At 46.1% G+C, this 23664-nt stretch overlaps 1 protein-coding gene across 1 annotated transcript; it reads left to right on the top strand.

Annotated features, from left to right (window-relative positions):
• The first annotated feature begins 684 nt into the window (after nucleotides 1-684).
• On the top strand, nucleotides 685-23664 carry LOC120033224 (heparan-sulfate 6-O-sulfotransferase 3-B-like). The gene is made up of 2 exons (XM_038979506.1): nucleotides 685-1232; nucleotides 22893-23664. Exons 1-2 carry the CDS (start codon nucleotides 685-687, stop codon nucleotides 23662-23664), a joined length of 1320 nt encoding a protein of 439 aa, XP_038835434.1.

Raw genomic sequence — 23664 nt, 5'->3', positions numbered from 1 at the left:
ATTTCACGTAGGCTATGTTCATGGATTGGTTGATTTTGCAGCAAGTGATAATAAATGATTGGTTCATATGCAGAGGGTTCTCTATCCTCCGCTTTCAATTTATTGTCCTGCGCACAGAAGAACAATTGTTGTTGAGATGCTGACTTGAAGAGCCGGCCTTAAGCGACACAAAATTATTATTTAAAAACATTATCGCGGTGACTCAAAGGTTTCAAATTAACAGTGGACTGGTCGGCTATAGAGAGATGCAAGGGTAGTGCGTGTGCGCTTGGTGGTTATGCTACTAATGACAGCGTGATACACTTATGTGAGCTTGCACTCGCCGCCTCCGGACAGAGCCGTGTAGAAGAAGATGTTGAATCAGCTACGCGCTCGTGAGATAGACTACCCTGGATAGGGTATGTCTCCGTTTCAAATTTCACAAATGTCTCCCTTGCTTCTGACAATAGAAGACGATACATTGGCACAGCGTTGGGAACAGTTAATTATTACATTTTGCTGCTGGAAATACATCGGCTGCCTGTCTAGAGAGACGTGCATCGCCCCAAAGGAGACATCAAGTTTGACAACTGTAACCATCTAGACTACGATGAAGCAGGGTGCACGAGGAGTTGGAGCATTTGGTTTGGCTGGAGACTTTATGTTACCGCTTTTATCAATGGCATGACTATTTCACCACGCACAATGGAGGATAAATCAAACAAACTAATTTTGATTCCGATACTGGCCGTGGTCTTCTTGATGATAGGCTATCAGTACATTTGTCCAGCCGGCAGTAACTCTTGTCGTTTTCTAACTGGGGACAAGTTGAGTGGAATGTTCCGCCAATATCACTCGGGGGACGACATTTACGCGTACCAAGATGGCCTGGACGAGGAGGGTTCCTCAAAAATTCTGTCCAAATTCAATTTTACTGAACGAGACCTTGAGCGACACGTGGATTTCAACATCAAAGGAGATGACGTTATAGTGTTCCTCCACATCCAGAAGACCGGTGGGACTACTTTCGGACGGCACCTTGTCCGAAACATTCACCTCGAACAGCCGTGTGATTGTATGCCCGGACAGAAGAAATGTACCTGTCACCGCCCGGGCAAAGCGGAGTCCTGGCTTTTCTCCAGGTTCTCTACTGGCTGGAGTTGTGGTCTGCATGCGGACTGGACCGAGCTGACTAACTGCGTGCCTGCAGTGATGAACAAGAAAGACAAGAAGGATGCTCAGAGGAACGGACGGTAAGGGGTCTCAATTTGATTCTTGTTCCTGTAGCTAATCAGTAGAGCCTAAACTGTTTGTGGCCAGGAGAAACAGTGTGAGATGCAAGTGTACATTGACAGAATTCAATCCAGTGATCAGATAGGTTTGAAAGAATACTGTAGCCTATACTACATTTCTATAACAGGAACAATAGCATGCAGAGGGTGGAAAACCCTGGCTCGCAGCGGCTGCAGTGGGCAGGCTTTTGTTCCAACTCAGGATGAACACTGATTAAAATCGTTATGGTTTGTATTAAAAGACTATGATTAGCCTCTCTTCTGAATAGAGCGTGCTACAAGCTTGATTAAACGTATAGAAGACAAGGAGCTTGACTAAAGATATGAACAATTTCCCCCCTTGCACTCATGTTCCTGTTGAAAATGAATTTGCACTTTTCTGAAGGCTTTAACAGGCAGTAGTTATCCTCACAGAGGGCTACTGTACATGACGCCTTTATAAATGGTTATAAACACATTATAAACACATTATAAACTGCACCCATGTCAGGGTAATTCCATTCTGGGGTAGAAAGGCTGAAACACTTCTAGTTAAAAAAAGAAAAACTTGTTCCGTTTTTACTTTTGGGTTCTGCTTGACATTACAATCATTTAATCTTGTATTTTTGTTGGTGCATTTGTCCTCTTGTTGGTCCTGATCCCATACTTCTTACTGTAGCTTTAGGATGTACTGTAACCATAGGGATAATACAAGTAGAGTACTGTAGATTATCCCCATGGTTTTTATTGGTAGCAAGAGTTCAAAGATAATCAATGATTATGAGGGTGTTATAAAAGACCATAAAGACTGAGATAGTAAAACTTAAAACAGTAAATCTGGTAACAATGCACTTAAGTATTACAGAAATATGATCTGCTTGTATAAGAAGAATAAGCATGGAAATGAAACAGATCAAACAGACTAAAACCATGGCACTGGTTTGTTAAAGTTCCAATGCAGTCATTTTCATCTGCATATCAAATCATTTCTGGGTAGCAATTAATTACCTTCATTTGAGACATTTTTTTAATGGTCAAATATAAACAAAAAGAGCTTGTTAGCAAAGAGCAATTTCTCAACAAAGATATTTGCTAAGATTGTCTGGGTGTCGTCTGAGTGGGGAGGGGAAAACTGAAAACAAGCTGTTATGGGCAGAGAGGTTTGGAACTTTCTTTCTTATTGGTCTAGGCAAGTCAGGCAAGCCAAAATTCCATCCCACCAAAACAGACTGAAATTTCAGGCGGCCTTTTCAAACAGCTCTTACTATAAAGGGCACTATCATAATTTTCAAAATTTTAAAGTATTATTCCAACCTCATAGTGGGGAAATATATAAAACACATGAAAAACATGTTTTTAACTGCACTGGGCCTTGACATTGGAAATTGAGAGGTTGTCACTCTGAGAGTCTCCGTGCCTATAGGCTAGCATGGAGCATCTATGGGGACATGATGGTCTTTAGTGGAGCCAAAGCTGCCATCTGTCTATTGTTGCCCTCGGGTCATCTCACAGACACCCCATCATCTGGTTTCCCCTGGTCGAGGCTGTGTCAGGGCTGGTGCCAGGGCTCTGACAACGTTGGCATTTCCAGGCAGTCCCCATGCAGCTCCAGAGCATGGGACGCTTCAGTCAGGCTAACGCATGAAAGGTCACATCCATCCCAGCAGATCCTGTCACATCAGACTACTTTCGTTGGAACGCCCACCGTGGGTGAATGTGGATGTATCTCCTGTTCCTAACCAACATGATCAGGATTAGGCTCTTCCCTAATGCTAAAATCCCTCCCTCCCTCCCTCCCTCCCTCCCTCCCTCCCTTCTTGACTTCCGTCCTACTTTCCACATAATTTACCTTCACTTGACCAACCGCATCAGTGAGTCATGTGAGGTTATTGCCAATTACTAATAAGAGCACCGTGCCACAGAGTCCAGCATGGCGTGCTGCTCACAGCAGAAACACACTGCTCCAGCCTTAGAATCTGCTTCATTTGTCACTTCTGCTCTTGCACGGTCAGCTGCAATGGTAGGAAAGAGAGAGAGAGAGAGAGAGAGAGAGAGAGAGAGAGAGAGAGAGAGAGAGAGAGAGAGAGAGAGAGAGAGAGAGAGAGAGAGAGAGAGAGGAGGCAAACCTCACTGTCTCACCCAAGTATAAAGATAACATAATTACATGTTCTGGAGTCAATTCCATCTCAGAACAATCAAATTCAAATTGCATTGAATCACCGGCTATGAACTGGAAAACTGCACATTATCTTTGACATTTTTTTCTTCTTCAATTCATTGGAAATGAACCCTGAGGCTGACGGACACGGCTTTTACTCAGAGCCTGTGAACATTGGCTAATGTGTTTCTTCCATAAAGAGACACCACTACTAGAATAGACAAATATATTATTAACATTTTGCTTTGTTTTATAGGAGGAGAGATTAAACATCCTACCCAGGACCCACAGCAGCCTAGTAGTCTAATAATATGGGTTTTGTGCACAAAATCCAGTACACTGATGATTCAGCGTTGTCTTCCTCCTCCACGTTTCACTGGCACTGGGACCCAAAGCAGACCATGAGAAAATGAGAAAAAACCCATCTGGTGGCAAATTTCTGACATTAATCTTGTCCTGCACTTAAGTCAATTTCTCATCCGTTAAATCTCTCAGCTCAAGATTCCCATCTGAAGAGAAGGCTGTTTTATGTAAGCTCCTCTCCCAGTTAGTTCAGAGGGTAGATTGAAATTCTAACTGTATTTACAACCCATTTCACAAACACATATAACAAGGAAGTCACATCAGATAGGACGAAAATGAATAAGAATAAGTCAATAAAACGGATAATATATGATCAGAAGGTGATTATCAGTGGAGGTGTAGCCCCAGGTGTATTCATGTACAGCAGATGTCTCACACTCCGAGGTATGTGTGTGTTCCAGACACTCTGTGTAGATCAGCCACACGCACGCACACACACATGCACACAGAGCTCGGAGCATGCTCTTCACACATCATTAGACACAGCATCCCGGTTCTGACACTCATTTACCCGTTTTTTCTTCGCAGAAGGATAGAGAGAGAGAGAGAGGTATGATTTCTGACCTTAATTAGCCAAGTTGGTATAAGGTAATTCTGTCATTAGTGTGTTCCCTCTGTGTAGTTTCTATAGATCTGGAGTTAACCTGACCAGGGCTTCCCAAACTCAGTCCTGGGGCCTCCCAGGGGTGCACGTTTGGGGTTTTTCTCCAGCACGACACAGCTGATTCAATTAGTCAAAGCCTGATGAAGAGTTGGTTATTTGAATCAGCTGTGTAGTGCTAGGGCAAAAAACAGAACCTGCACCCAGGGGAGGCCCCAGGACCGAGTTTGGGAAACCCTGAACTAGACCAAAGGTCCATTCAGTTATTATTTCCCATAGAAGTTGGTCAATTGATCATATGCGTTAATAAAGTCTTGTGTCAGCAACACTTTCTCCCAGCAATTGCCTGGGAAGTCTTTCAAAAAACCAATGTGTCGTTGGTTAGGATCATATTACAAAAATGTATCAGTCCCTAATCAGAACGTAATATATTCCATTGTAATGTAATATCATGCATTCTGCAGAGGTATTCAGAGGATAGTAGTAATCTCCACACTCCTTTACGGGAGATTAGAGATTACATCCTTTTATCATCTGGAGGCAGATTAAGGAGCAGATCCCGATTTATACACAAGCCTGTTGTTCTTCATGTGTATGTACAGCACGTCACTAAAGTCCCGAATACAAGCCTGATGTTCTTCATGTGTATGTACAGCACGTCACTAAAGTCCCGAATACAAGCCTGATGTTCTTCATGTGTATGTACAGCACGTCACTAAAGTCCTGAATACAAGCCTGTTGTTCTTCATGTGTATGTACAGCACGTCACTAAAGTCCCGAATACAAGCCTGCTGTTCTTCATGTGTATGTACAGCACGTCACTAAAGTCCCGAATACAAGCCTGTTGTTCTTCATGTGTATGTATAGCACGTCACTAAAGTCCCGAATACAAGCCTGTTGTTCTTCATGTGTATGTATAGCACGTCACTAAAGTCCCGAATACAAGCCTGTTGTTCTTCATGTGTATGTATAGCACGTCACTAAAGTCCCGAATACAAGCCTGTTGTTCTTCATGTGTATGTACAGCACGTCACTAAAGTCCCGAATACAAGCCTGTTGTTCTTCGTGTGTATGTACAGCACGTCACTAAAGTCCCGAATACAAGCCTGTTGTTCTTCGTGTGTATGTACAGCACGTCACTAAAGTCCCGAATACAAGCCTACTGTTCTTCATGTGTATGTACAGCACGTCACTAAAGTCCCGAATACAAGCCTGATGTTCTTCATGTGTATGTACAGCACGTCACTAAAGTCCCGAATACAAGCCTGTTGTTCTTCGTGTGTATGTACAGCACGTCACTAAAGTCCCGAATACAAGCCTGTTGTTCTTCGTGTGTATGTACAGCACGTCACTAAAGTCCCGAATACAAGCCTGTTGTTCTTCGTGTGTATGTACAGCACGTCACTTAAGTCCCGAATACAAGCCTGTTGTTCTTCATGTTCTTTCTACTTGTTCCTTTCCCCTCTCTTTTTCTGTCTTATCAAGAAGTGTTTTGAGTACACAGGTTTCACCACAGAGATTCTGTGTGAGTGGTATTACAGTAACAGCTGTGTGTGTGTGTGTGTGTGTGTGTGTGTGTGTGTGTGTGTGTGTGTGTGTGTGTGTGTGTGTAGCTCACCCAAGACAACCCAGAGGATTGGAAGTGACTTATTTAGAAGAAAACAACTGCTAAGATTAACATGTCAAGCTACTGTAAATACTAACACTCCAGGTTCGAGTATTAGAGTAGTAGCATGCCATTGGCTGTGTCAAAGAATTTCAAAATACTTTTGTTTGACTCTGAATTTCTCTAATATAAGGTCATTTGAAATAGTGACATAACTTGACTGTTTTCAAGTCTCCATACCAAGTTATTTTCTGAGAAACAATCAGGACATGCTCATGAGTGACATGTGGTTGCATTATTACCTGTTTGGCCATCTGTGTCTGTAGGCCATTGCTGTGGTTCCATGTATTACTATATGTAGTTCCGTAAGCAGTACATGGTCTTTCTGAGAGAAAGGTGACATGCTAACTCCTACAATCCTGACAGGCTGCTGTGCTCCTGACTTGTATAGTTTATCTTTAGGAAATGTACAAGTCTTTGCAACAAAAGCAGGTTTCTGTCAATTGAGAAATTTGCGCTGCTCTGTGCTGGGGGGAAAGGGAAGGCTGAAATAAATTGTGGTCCAAGTAACTCACTGGAGAGTCCATTATTCTTTGGTGTCTCATTTTTTTCCACTGTCTCTACACCAGTATCCCTAGGGCTTTCCTGTAGCTCCCGAAATAGCATCCCAGATCTGAGACCATCAGAGAACCACAGTTAGCCCTCTCTCTCTCTCTCTCTCTCTCTCTCTCTCTCTCTCTCTCTCTCTCTCTCTCTCTCTCTCTCTCTCTCTCTCTCTCTCTCTCTCTCTCTCTCTCTCTCTCTCTCTCTCTCTCTCTCTCTCTTTCTCTCTCTCTCTCTCTCTCTCTCTCTCTCTGTCTACTCAATCTGAAATGAATCTGTGCCATATCGAGTAACATACCTTTTCTGCCTATTCTCCCGTGGGCTTGTAATGGACTGCACGTTGTACTGTGGATGTGCAGTAAGTGTGTGGGCATTTGTGTGTGTGTGTGTGTGTGTTGGCACGTGGGCGTGTGTGGGTATGTGCCTGTGTGTGTGTGTGTGCGCGTGCGAGCACTGTAGGAAGGTATTCTATTATCTGTTCAGTCACGTCAACTAATTGCTCAATTAATATGCACGACTCTATTTAATCCAACAACATCAGCCAAACGATTGGTGTTAAGTTATCACAGCATCTCTAAAGGAAAAAATGATTTTACACACAGCTGTTCATGCTTGGCTAGCACGTAGCATCTTTCCCTGCTTTAAATGAGTGTTGCATCATCATTCACGCTTCATCTGTGGAGAGAGACTATATACACGCCGTCGAACAGATGCCGTTGAACAGACGCCGTCGAACAGGAGAGAGTGCAGAAGTGATCTGATTGGTCCCTAATACATGGTGACAGTCATATACATTCAGGAAGAGAAACAGTGGTTCTGTCCCAAATGTAACTCTAATCCCTATATAGTGCACTACTTTTGACCAGGGCCCATATTGCTCTGGTTAAAACTAGTGACCTTTAGGGAATAGGATGACATTTGGGACTCACACACTGAGAGAGATACACTACCAGTCCCATTCTGCCTAGTGCTCTGACGTTACTTGATGCTCTGTATCAAACATTCTCAGTGAGGACTTAGTAAGCTCACTTGTCATAATTGGGGCTAGTTCATTTTTTTTACCTGACCATGATGATCTCTGGGCTCTTGTCATTACAAGTTAATTACCCCAACAACACCTTCCAATCCTGGAACTGGCTTGAGCAGCAATCAGTCATTTAACAAAATCAATCTCACACTAGAGTGAATGGATCTGTTCACTCCCACATTTGGCTGTACGGGCCGGGGACAGTGCTGGGAGTGTGAATGGACAGGAGGTCAGTCTGACCCATAGAACTGGAATGAGTTTCAATCTATTTCTAGGATCTGACCTTACTCTACAGACAGCTCAGGCAGGTCTTTCAACTCCTGTGGAGTTGTCCTCCCTGCAGTCTCTAAGAAGGAGCTGTGTATATGTAGTATCTATGCTCTTTTCATCTTACCGTATCATTCCCTGCCTCTTTTTTGTCACTTCTCCAGCTCTTTGTTGTGTCGTTGTGTCTCTGTCCCTCCCTGTCCCTCTCTACCTATTCTTCTCAAATCATTATTCTAAAAATGTTGTAACTGCCTCTCTCTCTCTCTCTCTCTCTCTCTCTCTCTCTCTCTCTCTCTCTCTCTCTCTCTCTCTCTCTCTCTCTCTCTCTCTCTCTCTCTCTCTCTCTGTCTCTCTCTCTGTCTCTCTCTCTGTCTCTCTCTCTGTCTCTCTCTCTCTCTCTCTCTCTCTCTCTCTCTCTCTCTCTCTCTCTCTCTCTCTCTCTCTCTCTCTCTCTCTCTCTCTCTCTCTCTCTCAGTGAGGGTTCATTAAGTAGATATCTCCCACAGTCTGGCTGTTGGCAGTAGTCACACAGCTCCACGTGGCTCTGGCTCAATGGACACACTGATGATCCAACTCCCATCTGATCGTTTCCCACACTAATATAACTCCCATACTGACATTCTAATATTCGGAAAGAAATGTTTAGGGCGATGTGATTTATGTTCAGTTCCCTGTTTTGACAATCTTTCAGGCCCCTACAGTAAGTATTGAATGAATCTGCCACTAAGTATAGTAACATTACCAGTGGTTGGTTGGTTAATAGTTCATGGTGAATGGTTAATTGCCAGTTAGTGATCAGTTAGTTAGTGGTTAGCTCTGATATGTCTTCATTTTGGGTTCCCGAGTGGCATAGCGGTCTAAGGAACTGCATCTCAGTGCTAGAGGCATCAATGCAGTCCCTGGTCCAGGCTGCATCATATCTAGCCATGATTGGGAGTCCCTTAGCACAATTGGCCCAGCGTTGTCCGGGTTTGGCTGGGGTAGGCCGTCATTGTAAATAAGCATTTGTTCTTAACTGATTTGCCTAGTTAAATAATATATATTTTTTAATTCGCATCTCTCACTATCTTTCTATTTCTTGTCTAACACCGTTGGCCTGCTGCCTCTACCAATCACAACGTGCTTGATACAAACACGAAACTGCACGGTTCAAGGACACAACCTCCATTCCCAGCAGGAAATTCCACCTCCTGCAGGGGGGCTGGGGAACAGGTCACAAACTCACACCCTCTGGGTCTCCTGCAGGGAAGCTAATTCACACACCAGAAAGAGGTGTTGGAGAGTGTTTGAGGGTGTTAAGTTTGGGAATAGGACAACCGATTGGGTTATTGTGAATATGAAAGTGTATGATAGAAAATGGTACGGCTTGTGTAGCCTATGTGGGTGAATGTAGCTTCAGTGTGGTGTTAGTGACACCTTTGAATTGGATTTGCACTGGTTGTGTGGTACACTCCCCAAGAATCATCAACACCCTAGCTTCAGTGTGAAGTAGAAACATCCACAACTTTCAAACCTCTTATCTACCAGTATCACACAATATGGCAGAAGTAAGGGTAGGTTAGGAACGCTAGTACACAAGTACCAGGTCAGGCAACCGTGATTTATGAAAATGTCTGATGGACTTATTCACCTCATTGGATTGGAATCACAGACAGTAGTCTCAGTTTGGCCAAACTTCCTATGGGGGGACTTAGTGCACAGACTTAAAACAGTCAACACAGCAGAAGAGTAAGAGATGGTGCTGCAGTGGATAGCAGCCATTTTACAGGCTCCTGACCAATTCTGCTTTTTGAGTGTTTTGTTACGCTGATCGTAACTTTTTTGTACACAACGTGTTTGCCATAATTTCCTAGGAACGAAAACAGCTTCTGGACAGAACAGTGACCACTAACCTCGATTTGGATGACAATTTATGGATGACAATTCAATGATTCGACAGCTCTGGACTTGCTGCTAATCCCCGGGACTCGAAAGAGGAAGCGACAGCACAAGACAGGCAGACGAGCTGCCATCCTGACGAGATTATTGTTGACGAGCAAATAAACCGCCTCTACCCTCTGTTCTGTTGGCGAACGTACAGTCACTAGAGAACAAACTGAAGAACTGTAATATTCTATGTTTCTCGAAGTCGTGGCTGAACAAGGACATGGATAATACATAGTGCATTCGGAAAGTATTCAGACCCCTTGACTTTTTCTACAATCATCTCTGCAGCACTCCACCAATCAGGCCTTTATGGTTGAGTGGCCAAGCGGAAGCCATTCCTCAGTAAAAGGCACATAACAGCCCGCTTGGAGTTTGACAAAAGGCATCTAAAGGACTCTCAGACCATGATAAACAAGATTCTCTGGACTGATGACACCAAGATTGAACTCTTTGGCCTGAGTGCCAAGCGTCACATCTGGAGGAAACCTGGCACCATCCCTTCGGTGAAGCATAGTGGTGGCAGCATCATGCTGTGGGGATTGTTTTCAATGGCAGGGACTGGGAGACTAGTTGGGACAAGTCTCTGAATGTCCTTGAGTGGCCGAGCCAGAGCGCGGACTTGAACCCAATCGAACATCTCTGGAGAGACCTGAGAAAAGCTGTGCAGCGACGCTCCCCATCCAACCTGACAGAGCTTGAGAGGATCTGCAGAGAAGAATGGAAGAATCTCCCCAGATACAGGTGTGCCAAGCATGTAGCATCATACCCAAGAAGACTCGAGGCTGTAATCACTGCCCAAGGTGCTTCAACAAAGTACTGAGTAAAGGGTCCGCACCTCTCTGATTCAGAGGGGTTAAATGCGGAAGACACATTTCAGTTGAATACATTCAGTTGTACAACTGGCTAGGTATCCCCTTTCCTTTCCTAATACATATTTAAATGTGATATTTCCTTTGTTTTTATACATTTGCAAAAATGTATAAGAACTTGTTTTTGCTTTGTCATTATGGGGTGTTGTGTGTAGATTAATGAGGGAAAAAACGATTTAATACATTTTAGAATAAGGCTGTAACAAAATGTGGAAAAAGTCAAGGGGTCTGAACACATTCCGAATGCACTGTACATCTCGCTGGTTTTTCCATGCATCGTCAAGACCGGTCGATAGCCTCAGGTAAGACAAAATAGGAAGGAGTGTGTGTCACGACTTCCGTCAAAGTTGGCGCCTCTCCTTGTTCGGGCGGCGTTCGGCGGTCGTCGTCACTTGCTTTCTAGCTGCCACCGATCCACGTTTCTTTTTCCATTTGTGATGTCTTGATTGTACACACCTGGTTCCCATTGCATTATTATTATTTCCATATTTAACCCTCTGGTTCTCATTATGTTTTGTGCGTGATTGTTCCCGGTTCTGTGTTAGTCTGTTGTGTTAGGGTTTGTGATCCCTGCGTGGATTTATTTTTGCAGATTATTTTTCCAGAGTAAAGTTCGTTATTTTACTCAGTTCTGTGTCCTGCGCCTGCCTCCGTTCTCACCTCTGCACAACTAACACATGACAGTGTGTCTCTTTGTTAACAACAGCTGGTGCATGATCTTTAATGTTAAGGAAGTCTCAACTTTTTGTTTGCCTGAGTTAGAATACCTCATGATAATCTGCAGACTATACTATTTACCAAGATTTTTCATCTATATTTTTCTATATCTATTTTCCACCACAATGGCACTAAAACTGCACTCAATGAGCTGTATAGGGCCATAAGCAAACAGGAAAATGTACATACAGTACATACAGCGGTGCTTCTCATGGCTGGTGATTTTAATGCAGGGAAACAGAAATTAGTTTTACTTAATTTGTACCAGCATATCACCTGTACAACTAAATGCAACAAAACTCTACATCACCTTTACTCCACACACATAAACTCATACAAGGCTCTCCCCCACCCTCCCATTGGCAAATCTGACCAAAACTCTATCCTCCTGATTCCTGCTTACAAGTAAAAATTCAAACATGAAGTACCAGTGATGCGCTCAATACGGAAGTGGTCCGATGAAGCGGATGCTAAGCTATAGGACTGTTCCGCTAGCACAGACTGGAATATGTTCCGGGATTCATCTAATAACATTGAGGAGTTTATCACATTGGTCACTGGCTTCATTAATAAGTGTATCAACAACACTGTCCCCACAGTGACCATACGTACATATCCCAACCAGAACCCATGGAGCTGCCACATTCAAGGAGCAGGACTCTAATCCGGAAGCTTATAAGCAATTCGGCTACGACCTTTGACAAGCCATCAAATAAGCGAAGCGTCAATACAGGACAATACAGATCAGGGCAGGCAGGGGTCAATAATCCAGTAAGGTGGGGTAAGGTACAGAACGGCAGGCAGTCTCAGGGTCAGGGTAGACAGAATGGTCAAAACCCGGGAAGAATTATAAAACAGGAGCAAGAAACAGGCAGGGGCAGGGGAACAAACGCTGGTAGGTTTCACGAACAAAAGAAACTGGCAACAGACAAACAAAGAACACAGGTATAAATACACAGGGGATAATGGGGAAGATGGGCGACACCTGGAGGGGGAGACAAGCACAAAGACAGGTGAAACAGATCAGGGTGTGACAGTACCCCACCCCCCTCTAGAGGCGCCACCTGGTGTCCTACCTGGGCGCCAGGTGGCGGAAACAGGAAACAGGAGACATGGGTTTAACTCTGGACACATGAAAGGTGGGATGTATGTGAAGGGTACGGAAGCCGGGGTTCGGTGGCGATCCGTTTGTCGTCGATACCTGGAGGTGGTCTTGAGAAGGGCCGACCGGGCTCTCCTCCAGATACGACGACAGCGGCGGACAAACATCTGGGCAGAAGGTATGCCGACCTCTTCTTCCTGCTCAGGGAAGAGCGGGCTGATACCCCAGGGAACACTCAAAAGGTGATAGACCCATGGCAGAGCAGGGAAGGGTGTTGTGGGCGTATTCGACCCACACAAGTTGCTGGCTCCAGGTGGTAGGGTTTGGCGGAGACCAGGCAGTGCAGAGTTGTCTCTTGGTCTTGGTTGGCTCGCACCGACTGGCCTTTGGACTGGGGGTGGAACCCGGAGGACAGGCTGGCCTACGACCCAATGAATGTGCAGAATGCCTTCCAGAACAGGGACGAGAACTGAGGACCCCGGGCGGAGACCATGTCAACGTGCAGTCTATGGATCCGGAAGACATGCTGCACCATGAGCTGGGCCGTCTCTTTGGCAGAGGGTAGCTTGGGGAGAAGAATGAAGTATGCGGCTTTGGAAAACCGATCCACAACGGTCAGGATGGCGGTGTTGCCATCAGATGGGGGGAGACCCATGACAAAGTCTAGGGAGATGTGGGACCAGGGACGGTGAGGGACAGGCAGAGGTTGGAGGAGACCAGCCGGAGCTTGCCGATGAGTCTTATTCAGTGCACAGACCATGCAAGCGGCGACAAATGCGGAGAGGGCAGGAACCATGGTAGGCCACCAAAAGCATTGTTGCACAATAAGCCAGGGTCCGCTGGGAGCCCAGGTGGCAGGCAAGCCTGGAGGAGTGGGCCCACTCCAGGACCGCCGAGTGGACTGAGTCAGGCACAAAAATCCGGTTTGGCTGGGAATGCTGTGCCTCCCAAACCTGCTTCGCTATTCCCCAGCTGGGTGCTGTCGCCAGGCACGAGGTGGGTAGGATGGTCTCAGGTTCTGGGGTACAGCCCCTCTCCTTTCCCATGGACGTTAGAGCACTGGACGGGCGCTCTGTAGGCCGGGTTACCCATAATACCACCCCCATCAACTTTCGTGTGTCAGGGAACCACAGCGAGATGATCCATTTCCTGCTCATTAAGTCTCCTCAGGTTCCCGTGGTATTGGGATTCTCCTGGCTCCAGCGACACAATCCCCTCATTGACTGGTCTGCCGGTGCCATCATGGGCGGGCTGGAGCCCGTTCTGCCATGCCCATTGCCTGAAGTCAGCGCAGCCTGCCCCGGGACGTCTTCCTGGGGCCTCGGAAGTTGCTCCGGACCTCTCCGCCATTCCCGTGGAGTACCAGGACCTCCGGGAGGTGTTCAGTAAGGCCCGGGCCACTTCGCTGCCGCCGCACCAACCATATGACTATGGGAATGATCTTTTCCCAGGCACCACTCCACCCCGGGGACGACTGTACTCTCTTCCGGTTCCGGAGACCAAGGCTATGGAGACCTACATTGAGGACTCCCTAGCAGCTTAAATTTAGAGAGGGAGATATAAGAATCCAGCTTCAGAGATTTTGGAACTGGAAGGAAAGGCGGCCAAAGGAAGTGTTGGCTTTGGGGATGATCAGTGCAGTATACCTGCTGGAGCGCGTGCTACGGGTGGGTGTTGCTATGGTGACCAGGCTTAGCCTTAAGCCATACTCTTATCTGATGGATTTCTTCGGCTAGTCGGGAGATGGGCCTAGCTCGAGGCTAAGCCTGGAGGCTAAGAGGCTAAGCCATCCCCCTGGGACGGTTACATCGGTAGACCAGTCGTGATGGATCGGCGGGGCTCCGTGTCGGCAGCAAAGGGTCCAGGCTAATTGGCAAAAGAGGTATTGAAGCCCAGGAATTATCTGATGAATTTCTTCGGCTAGCCCAGAGATGGGCCTAGCTCGAGGCTAGCTCCAGGCTAACTGGCTAGCCTGCATCACCGAGCTAGCCTGCATCACCGCTTGGTATGGCAACTGCTTGGCATCCAACCACAAGGCACTACAGAGGGAATTGCGTACGACCCAGTACATCACTGGGGCCAAGCTCCCTGCCATCCAGGACCTCTATACCAGGTGGTGCCAGAGAAAGGCCCTAAACATTGTCAAAGACTCCAGCCACCCAAGTCATAGACTGTTCTCTCTGCTACCGCACGTCAAGTGGTACCAGTGCATGAAGTCTGGAACCAGCAGGACCCTGAATAGCTTCTAACCCCAAGCCATAAGACCGCTAAATAGTTGCCCAAATAGCTACCCGCACTATCTGTATTGACCCTTTTTCAACTAACTCTTTTGACTCATTACATGCACTGCTGCTACTATCAATCCTGTTGCCTAGTCACTTTAGCCCTACCTATATGTACATATCTACCTCAATTACCCCTGTGCATCGACATTGTGTATTTATTCCTCTTGTTGTTCTTTTTTATTATAAAAAAATAATCTCTCCTTTGATGGGAAGGGCCCGCAAGTAAGTACTTCACTGTCAGTCTACACCTGTTGTTTATGAAGCATGTGACAAATAAAACTGTATTTGATTTTAGCCATTTTCCAGTAAGTGACTCAATTCCACCTCATCAAGCCAGTGTGTTTCCTTAATAGTAATGAATGAGAATTGTCTTGGCTAATATTGATCCCATGTTCCTCATTTCCTCTACGGCGTGAGTTCCTTTAAAGCCTAAACAAGCGAGGTGGAGGTGAGGGGAGGCAAGGGGGAGACAGCAAGAGCGTAAAGTTCACCCCACACACTCCGGGAAATCAATGAGAGGCTGTCGGCACTGCAGATGAAGGAGACTTGGAGATCAGGCCATAAGAGGGGCATAGAAATAGACATAGAAATAGAATTCTAGGTCTATGGGAATACAAGGTGTTTCAACAACTATTGCTCCTGTTTTAAGTGTCCCATCCATTCATTTATGTTAGTCATTGAGTGCTTTGATATAGCAGCATACTGTTTTCTTAGAGTTATATATTTTTTAATCATATGAGTTTGTGTCCAAGTATCTTCCCGACTATCTTGGGTCTGAGTACCCATAACACCCTCTGTTCCCCTCAGACATGTCTGAACCAGAGAAATGTGTCTAAAAGGTCAGCAGACACTGCAGACAGTGTATAGCTTACTGAAGGCCAGTGGATACAACTCCAGCCGTGTTAAATGCCATAAGCCAACTTCGCCCATTTTTTTATATTTTAATCTTTGACCAATTATCTTTATTCAACCATCCATCAGACAGACACTGGGAGTCCTGGCAGGGCAGTATTGATTGCTTGTCCAGAGTGCTCAGAGTGTTGAAATGGTCAGTTATGAATGATTGAGAGGCACTCATCTTATTAGGGTGGATAGAGGCCTCTCTCTGCCACTGGGTCAGATGCATCCCAAATGGCACCCTATTCCCTATACAATCCACTACTTTTGTCAAAATAAGTGCACTACATGGAATAGGGTGGCATTTTAGACACAGCCATTGCATTGACCATGCCAGAAGATGAGGAGGGGTGTTCTTCTGAATGAAAATGATTATGTATTAGTGAATTACGTTGTTACTCATTTACTTACTTTCCCTATATTGCTTGGTTTGATATTTTATCTCAATAAATAGTGACTTCATGGTTATAAATATTAAGTTATTTCGGGCTTCTTATACTACATGTTCATATTCCTTGTTGTAACACAACTTGAATTGAAGTTAATCAGGGATTTTGTGGAGCAACACAGAGAGTAGCCGTGCTAATTTCAGTCAATCAATCAATCAATCAATCAATCAATCAAATGTATTTACCTGCTTCTCTGATTGAGCTCTGTGCGAATAGTAGTTTGTTTCTCTATGAAGTCATCAGACAGGATCAGTCCTCCAGGCACACTAATAGAATCCGAGCTGTCGCATTACATTATGGAAACCCAGTAGAAATCACAGATATTCATTAGAGGAGTAGCAACCCGCAACAGCTGTTTAAACAGTGGGAGGGAGTTGCAGTGTAGACGGTCATCTAATGTCAGGGTTAAAGTACCGGTTTGAGGACGGTAAGCTAGAGCTGTTCATCTACCTGCAGCATTTAACCTTTTACTGCACTGCGCTGAATAAGGGTCACACAGTGTTTCTTGGTAGTCTTAAAACAAATCTTCTTTGAAAGAAAATTATACACACGTGGTTATGGGCTTCAAAAAAAGACACCTGCACCATGTCAGATATAGAGTTGAAATGTATTGCATTTTGAGTTTGCATCCCGATATTACACTTTATGTACATACAAAAATATAAAACCATTTGACATAAACTCACCAGATTTTCTGTGATAAAAAAAGAAAGAATTTTGATCAAAAATATGATGGACCCTAAGCATTGTTTGAGTGTCATTGATAAGGGATCATAATACATGTATGAGCACACAGAGTATATACGATTTGGCGGTAAATAGTTTTGGAGTTTCACATTTTCAGCTTGTTTTATTTCGATTTCATCCCCTTTTAAAGATGACTGGCGCTAACACGGTAAAACAAGCCCTCAGGCTCTGGTCTGCTTCAAGTGACTGGAGTTCTTTCTGTGCTGTAGAAATGAAACAAGTATAATGAACAAAAATATAAACGCAACATGCAACAATTTCAACAATGTAACTGAGTTACAGTTCATACAAGGAAATCAGTCAATTGAAATCAATTCATTAGGCCCTAATCTGTGGATTTCACATGACCACCCACTGGGGAGCCAGGCCCAGCCAATCAGAAGGGCTTTGTTTTATCAGCTGTCCGGGGGGCTGGTCTCAGATGATCCCATAGGTGAAGAAGCCGGATGTGAAGGTCCTGTGCTAGCGTGGTTACCCGTGGTCTGCGGTTGTGAGGCCGGTTGGATGTACTGCCAAATTCTCTAAAACGACATTGGAGGTGGCTTTTGGTAGAGAAATGAACATTCAATTCTCTGGCAACAGCTCTGGTGGACATTCCTGCAGTAGGCATGCCAATTGCACACTCCCGCAAAACTTGAGACATCTGTGGCATTGTGTTGTGTGACTAAACTGCACATTTTAGAGTGGCCTTTTATTGTCCCCCAGCACAAGGTGCACCTGTGTAATGATCATGCTGTTTAATCAGCTTCATTATATGCCACACCTGTCAAGTGGATGGATTATCTTGGCAAAGGAGAAATGCTTACTAACCGGAATGTAAACAAATTTGTGCACAAAATGTGAGACAAATAAGCTTTCTGTGCGAATGGAAAATGTCTGAGATCTGTTATTTCCGCTCATGAAACATGGGACCAACACTTTACATGTTGCGTTTATATTTTGGTTCAGTATATATGTAAATGCATGGAGTGTAGCCAGTCTGTAAGTCAACATCCATCCTGTTACAGAATATGATCTTCGCCCAAGACAATTACAATGACAGGTTAAAACGCTGTCGTTCTGCCCCTGAGCAAGGCAGTTAACCCACTGTTCCTAGGCTGTCATTGTAAATAAGAATTTGTTCATAACTGACTTGCCTCGTTAAATAAATAGTATTGTCACAGCAAAATAATCCTGCAGCAACAGGATTTGAATGTTTAGTCCATAATGTTGCTTGAACAGTGGTTAGGCTATTAGCTAGTCAAAATGGAGTAACATGAAAAGTGAAATACTCTTAGTAGAACTGTGGGTTTTCAGTGAATTTATGCAAATCATGAAGCTCATCTGCATTTCCTGCAGTGCACGAAGATGCTCAGCTACAAAAGAGTGATCAAATAAAGGTCCTACATCTGTAGGTAATGGAGGTCTAAAAGGCCCTCTTCCCAGAAACACTGTGTAGGCAGCAGCTGTGGGAGTGTCCATCTCTCTGTACAGCTGTGGGAGTGTCCATCTCTCTGTACAGCTGTGGGAGTGTGTGTCCATCTCTCTGCACAGCTGTGGGAGTGTGTTCTCCATCTCTGTACAGCTCTGGGAGTGTGTTCTCCATCTCTGCACAGCTGTGGGAGTGTGTGTCCATCTCTCTGTACAGCTGTGGGAGTGTGTTCTCCATCTCTCTGTACAGCTGTGGGAGTGTGTTCTCCATCTCTCTGCACAGCTGTGGGAGTGTGTTCTCCATCTCTCTGTACAGCTGTGGGAGTGTGTTCTCCATCTCTCTGCACAGCTGTGGGAGTGTGTGTCCATCTCTCTGTACAGCTGTGGGAGTGTGTTCTCCATCTCTCTGTACAGCTCTGGGAGTGTGTTCTCCATCTCTCTGCACAGCTGTGGGAGTGTGTGTCCATCTCTCTGTACAGCTGTGGGAGTGTGTTCTCCATCTCTCTGTACAGCTGTGGGAGTGTGTTCTCCATCTCTCTGCACAGCTGTGGGAGTGTGTTCTCCATCTCTCTGCACAGCTGTGGGAGTGTGTTCTCCATCTCTCTGTACAGCTGTGGGAGTGTGTTCTCCATCTCTCTGCACAGCTGTGGGAGTGTGTTCTCCATCTCTCTGCACAGCTGTGGGAGTGTGTTCTCCATCTCTCTGTACAGCTGGGGTAGTGTGTGTCCATCTCTCTGTACAGCTGTGGGAGTGTGTTCTCCATCTCTCTGTACAGCTGTGGGAGTGTGTGTCCATCTCTCTGTACAGCTGTGGGAGTGTGTGTCCATCTCCCTGTACAGCTCTGGGAGTGTGTTCTCCATCTCTCTGCACAGCTGTGGGAGTGTGTTCTCCATCTCTCTGTACAGCTGTGGGAGTGTGTTCTCCATCTCTCTGCACAGCTCTGGGAGTGTGTGTCCATCTCTCTGCACAGCTGTGGGAGTGTGTTCTCCATCTCTCTGCACAGCTGTGGGAGTGTGTTCTCCATCTCTCTGTACAGCTGTGGGAGTGTGTGTCCATCTCTCTGTACAGCTCTGGGTGTGTGTGTCCATTTCTCTGTACAGCTCTGGGAGTGTGTTCTCCATCTCTCTGTACAGCTCTGGGAGTGTGTGTCCATCTCTCTGTACAGCTCTGGGAGTGTGTGTCCATCTCTCTGTACAGCTCTGGGAGTGTGTGTCCATCTCTCTGTACAGCTCTGGGAGTGTGTGTCCATCTCTCTGTACAGCTCTGGGAGTGTGTGTCCATCTCTCTGTACAGCTCTGGGAGTGTGTGTCCATCTCTCTGTACAGCTCTGGGAGTGTGTGTCCATCTCTCTGTACAGCTCTGGGAGTGTGTGTCCATCTCTCTGTACAGCTGTGGGAGTGTGTGTCCATCTCTCTGTACAGCTGTGGGAGTGTGTGTCCATCTCTCTGTACAGCTGTGGGTGTGTGTGTCCATCTCTCTGTACAGCTGTGGGTGTGTGTGTCCATCTCTCTGTACAGCTGTGGGAGTGTGTCCATCTCTCTGTACAGCTCTGGGAGTGTGTGTCCATCTCTCTGTACAGCTGTGGGAGTGTGTGTCCATCTCTCTGTACAGCTGTGGGAGTGTGTGTCCATCTCTCTGTACAGCTCTGGGAGTGTGTGTCCATCTCTCTGTACAGCTCTGGGTGTGTGTGTCCATCTCTCTGTACAGCTCTGGGAGTGTGTTCTCCATCTCTCTGTACAGCTCTGGGAGTGTGTGTCCATCTCTCTGTACAGCTCTGGGAGTGTGTGTCCATCTCTCTGTACAGCTCTGGGAGTGTGTGTCCATCTCTCTGTACAGCTCTGGGTGTGTGTGTCCAACTCTCTGTACAGCTCTGGGTGTGTGTGTCCATCTCTCTGTACAGCTCTGGGAGTGTGTGTCCATCTCTCTGTACAGCTCTGGGAGTGTGTGTCCATCTCTCTGTACAGCTCTGGGAGTGTGTGTCCATCTCTCTGTACAGCTATGGGAGTGTGTGTCCATCTCTCTGTACAGCTGTGGGAGTGTGTGTCCATCTCTCTGTACAGCTGTGGGAGTGTGTGTCCATCTCTCTGTACAGCTGTGGGTGTGTGTGTCCATCTCTCTGTACAGCTGTGGGTGTGTGTGTCCATCTCTCTGTACAGCTGTGGGAGTGTGTGTCCATCTCTCTGTACAGCTCTGGGAGTGTGTGTCCATCTCTCTGTACAGCTGTGGGAGTGTGTGTCCATCTCTCTGTACAGCTGTGGGTGTGTGTCCATCTCTCTGTACAGCTGTGGGAGTGTGTGTCCATCTCTCTGTACAGCTGTGGGTGTGTGTGTCCATCTCTCTGTACAGCTGTGGGTGTGTGTGTCCATCTCTTTGTACAGCTGTGGGAGTGTGTGTCCATCTCTCTGTACAGCTCTGGGAGTGTGTGTCCATCTCTCTGTACAGCTGTGGGAGTGTGTGTCCATCTCTCTGTACAGCTGTGGGTGTGTGTCCATCTCTCTGTACAGCTGTGGGAGTGTGTTCTCCATCTCTCTGTACAGCTGTGGGAGTGTGTGTCCATCTCTCTGTACAGCTGTGGGAGTGTGTGTCCATCTCTCTGTACAGCTGTGGGAGTGTGTTCTCCATCTCTCTGTACAGCTGTGGGAGTGTGTGTCCATCTCTCTGTACAGCTCTGGGTGTGTGTGTCCATCTCTCCCCACACTTAGTGTATCAAAGCTGCCAGTTTAATTCATTTACAGCCTGTGCCGTGGTCGGACATCCAATACGGCTTGGAGTGTGTGTGTGCGTGTGTGTGTGTGTGTGTGAGTCTGTGCGTGTATGTGAGTCAGTGTGTGCGTGTGTGTGTGTGTGTGAGTCTGTGTGTGTGTGTGTGTGTGTGTGTGTGCGCACGCTCGCGCATGTGTGTCATGAGAAAAAACTTTGTTAGGATCTATTTATGCTGACACATTAAAATCTCGGTCGATAGTAGTCTGCCACCTGACAATAATCTCCTAATTACCTTTGAGGGTGGTGTGTGTGTGTCCCCTGCACCAAAAGGTCAACAGTCAGATGGTTCTTTAAATGACAGTCACAGAGCCATTATTACCACTTCAGTGTTGCAGACTGACATTTCACTTTCCTTAATTACCCCTAAGAGGTTTGGTAGAAATCAATATTTGTTCATCAGTATAGAGACAACATCTGACATACTGTACTCTGACTACTCAACGCTATTGCTCACCGTTGAGAAAATCCTGTTCAAGCAATTCAGTTTCTGTTCAGGCAAAATGTTAGCAATTCAGTTTATGTTCAGGCAAAATGTAAGCAACTCAGTTTCTGTTCAGGCAAAATGTAAGCAACTCAGTTTATGTTCAGGCAAAATGTAAGCAACTCAGTTTCTGTTCAGGCAAAATGTAAGCAACTCAGTTTATGTTCAGGCAAAATGTTAGCAACTCAGTTTATGTTCAGGCAAAATGTTAGCAACTCAGTTTATGTTCAGGCAAAATGTAAGCAACTCAGTTTATGTTCAGGCAAAATGTAAGCAATTCAGTTTCTGTTCAGGCAAAATGTAAGCAATTCAGTTTCTGTTCAGGCAAAATGTTAGCAATTCAGTGTTGACTATGGCATCTATCTTACAAAGTGTATGTTCCTTCTCCATCAAGTATTCCCATCTGATTCAGAATGTACAAGTGAATGCTTTGTGATGCTTTGTTTCCTCTGACGGTCTCTACTCTTTTCCTACCCGCTCCTCATAAATCTCTAGCAGCTCGCCGTTAGGAATCTGGAAGTGGAAACAAGCAGCGCTCTACGTTTGACACAGTCTGACTCCATGTAGCTGCAGCTTTCAAGGTTTTAGTCTTGATCTCAATTCTCAAACTCCCGTCACTACCTGTCAAGGGGGGGCTACTATTTTTTCCAGTGCCCGAAACGTTTCCTTTACTTTATTTGACTACGGGATAATGTAGAAAATACTGCAGTGCGGGTTGATCTGTGTTAGAAGTGATTCTATATACATAGAAGGGGATCTCTCTGACTACACTCTCATCTTTAGCCTATATTCCCTTTATTGATTTAGGAAAAATCCTCTAGGGATTGGATGTTCGATAAATTGATAATCTTCCGAAAAAGTACAGTAGAGCGCAATGAAAAAGGCTATTTGTTATGTAGTGAAAGGAAGGTACCGGGGTATGCATATTCAGGAGCTAGGGAGGCCTAGCAATAAGATGAGAAATATCTCTTATTCAGTATTAAAAATGAGATAGCCCACTGTGCTCTCAGCTCATTAGGATCACTGTTAGGAGAGAGAGTTATCAGACTTCTAATGCTGGCTATTTTTAAATGTGAGAAATATTATATTTTCTTCACTCTTTTCATCGCCCCATTTCCACCTTTTTTCTCTCTCACATGGTCAAATAATTATAGCTCATTGCCACTCTCTTTCTCATCAGTGAGTGTTAGATAGAGGGAGGGAAAGTGAAAGACGTGTGCCAGTCTCACTCTCTCTAACTCTCCCACTTCTCCCACTTCCCAGTTCTGTCATTACAGATTGGAGAGCACGGAGGAAATAAGATAAGGAAAGGAGACATGGAAAGGAAGCAAATATTGAAACTAATGTCTCTTTCTGTCTTTGCTGCTGCAGGAACTTCTACTACATCACCATGCTGAGGGACCCTGTCTCCCGCTACCTGAGCGAGTGGAAGCACGTGCAGCGCGGCGCCACCTGGAAGACAGCCCTGCACATGTGTGACGGCCGCTCTCCCACCCAGGACGAACTGCCCGCCTGCTACAGTGGCGACGACTGGACCGGGGTCACGCTGACCAACTTCATGGACTGCCCTTCCAACCTGGCCAACAACCGGCAGGTCCGCATGCTGGCCGACCTCAGCCTGGTGGGCTGCTACAACGTCTCCACCTTCACCGCCGGCGCCGAACGGGAGCGCGGCCGCGTCCTACTAGCCAGTGCCAAGAACAACCTCCGCAACATGGCCTTCTACGGCCTGACCGAGTTCCAGCGCAAGACGCAGTACCTGTTTGAGCGGACGTTCGGCCTGCGCTTCATCCAGGCTTTCACGCAGATCAACAGCACGCGGGCGGCCAGCGTGGGGGTGGGGGAGGGGGCTCTGCGGCGGCGCATCGAGGGGCTCAACGCCCTGGACGTGGAGCTGTACGAGTATGCCAAGGAGCTGTTCCTCCGGAGGTACCAGTACAGCCACCAGACACAGCACCGGGAGCAGAGGGTGAGGAGGAGGCAGGAGAGGCAGGAGGAGAGGCAGCGGCTACACCAGCACAGAGCCCCTATCTCCAAAGCCAGGAGGGAGGAGGAGGAGAGGGAGATAGAGGGGGTGGAAGGGGAGGAGGTGGGAGGTGTAGCCACCACAGAGGACTACAGCAGCCAGGTGGTGAGATGGTGA

The sequence above is a fragment of the Salvelinus namaycush genome, chromosome 40, assembly GCF_016432855.1.
Source record: "Salvelinus namaycush isolate Seneca chromosome 40, SaNama_1.0, whole genome shotgun sequence".
Taxonomy (NCBI): Eukaryota; Metazoa; Chordata; class Actinopteri; order Salmoniformes; family Salmonidae; genus Salvelinus; species Salvelinus namaycush.
This window is presented reverse-complemented; position numbering and strand designations above follow the sequence as displayed.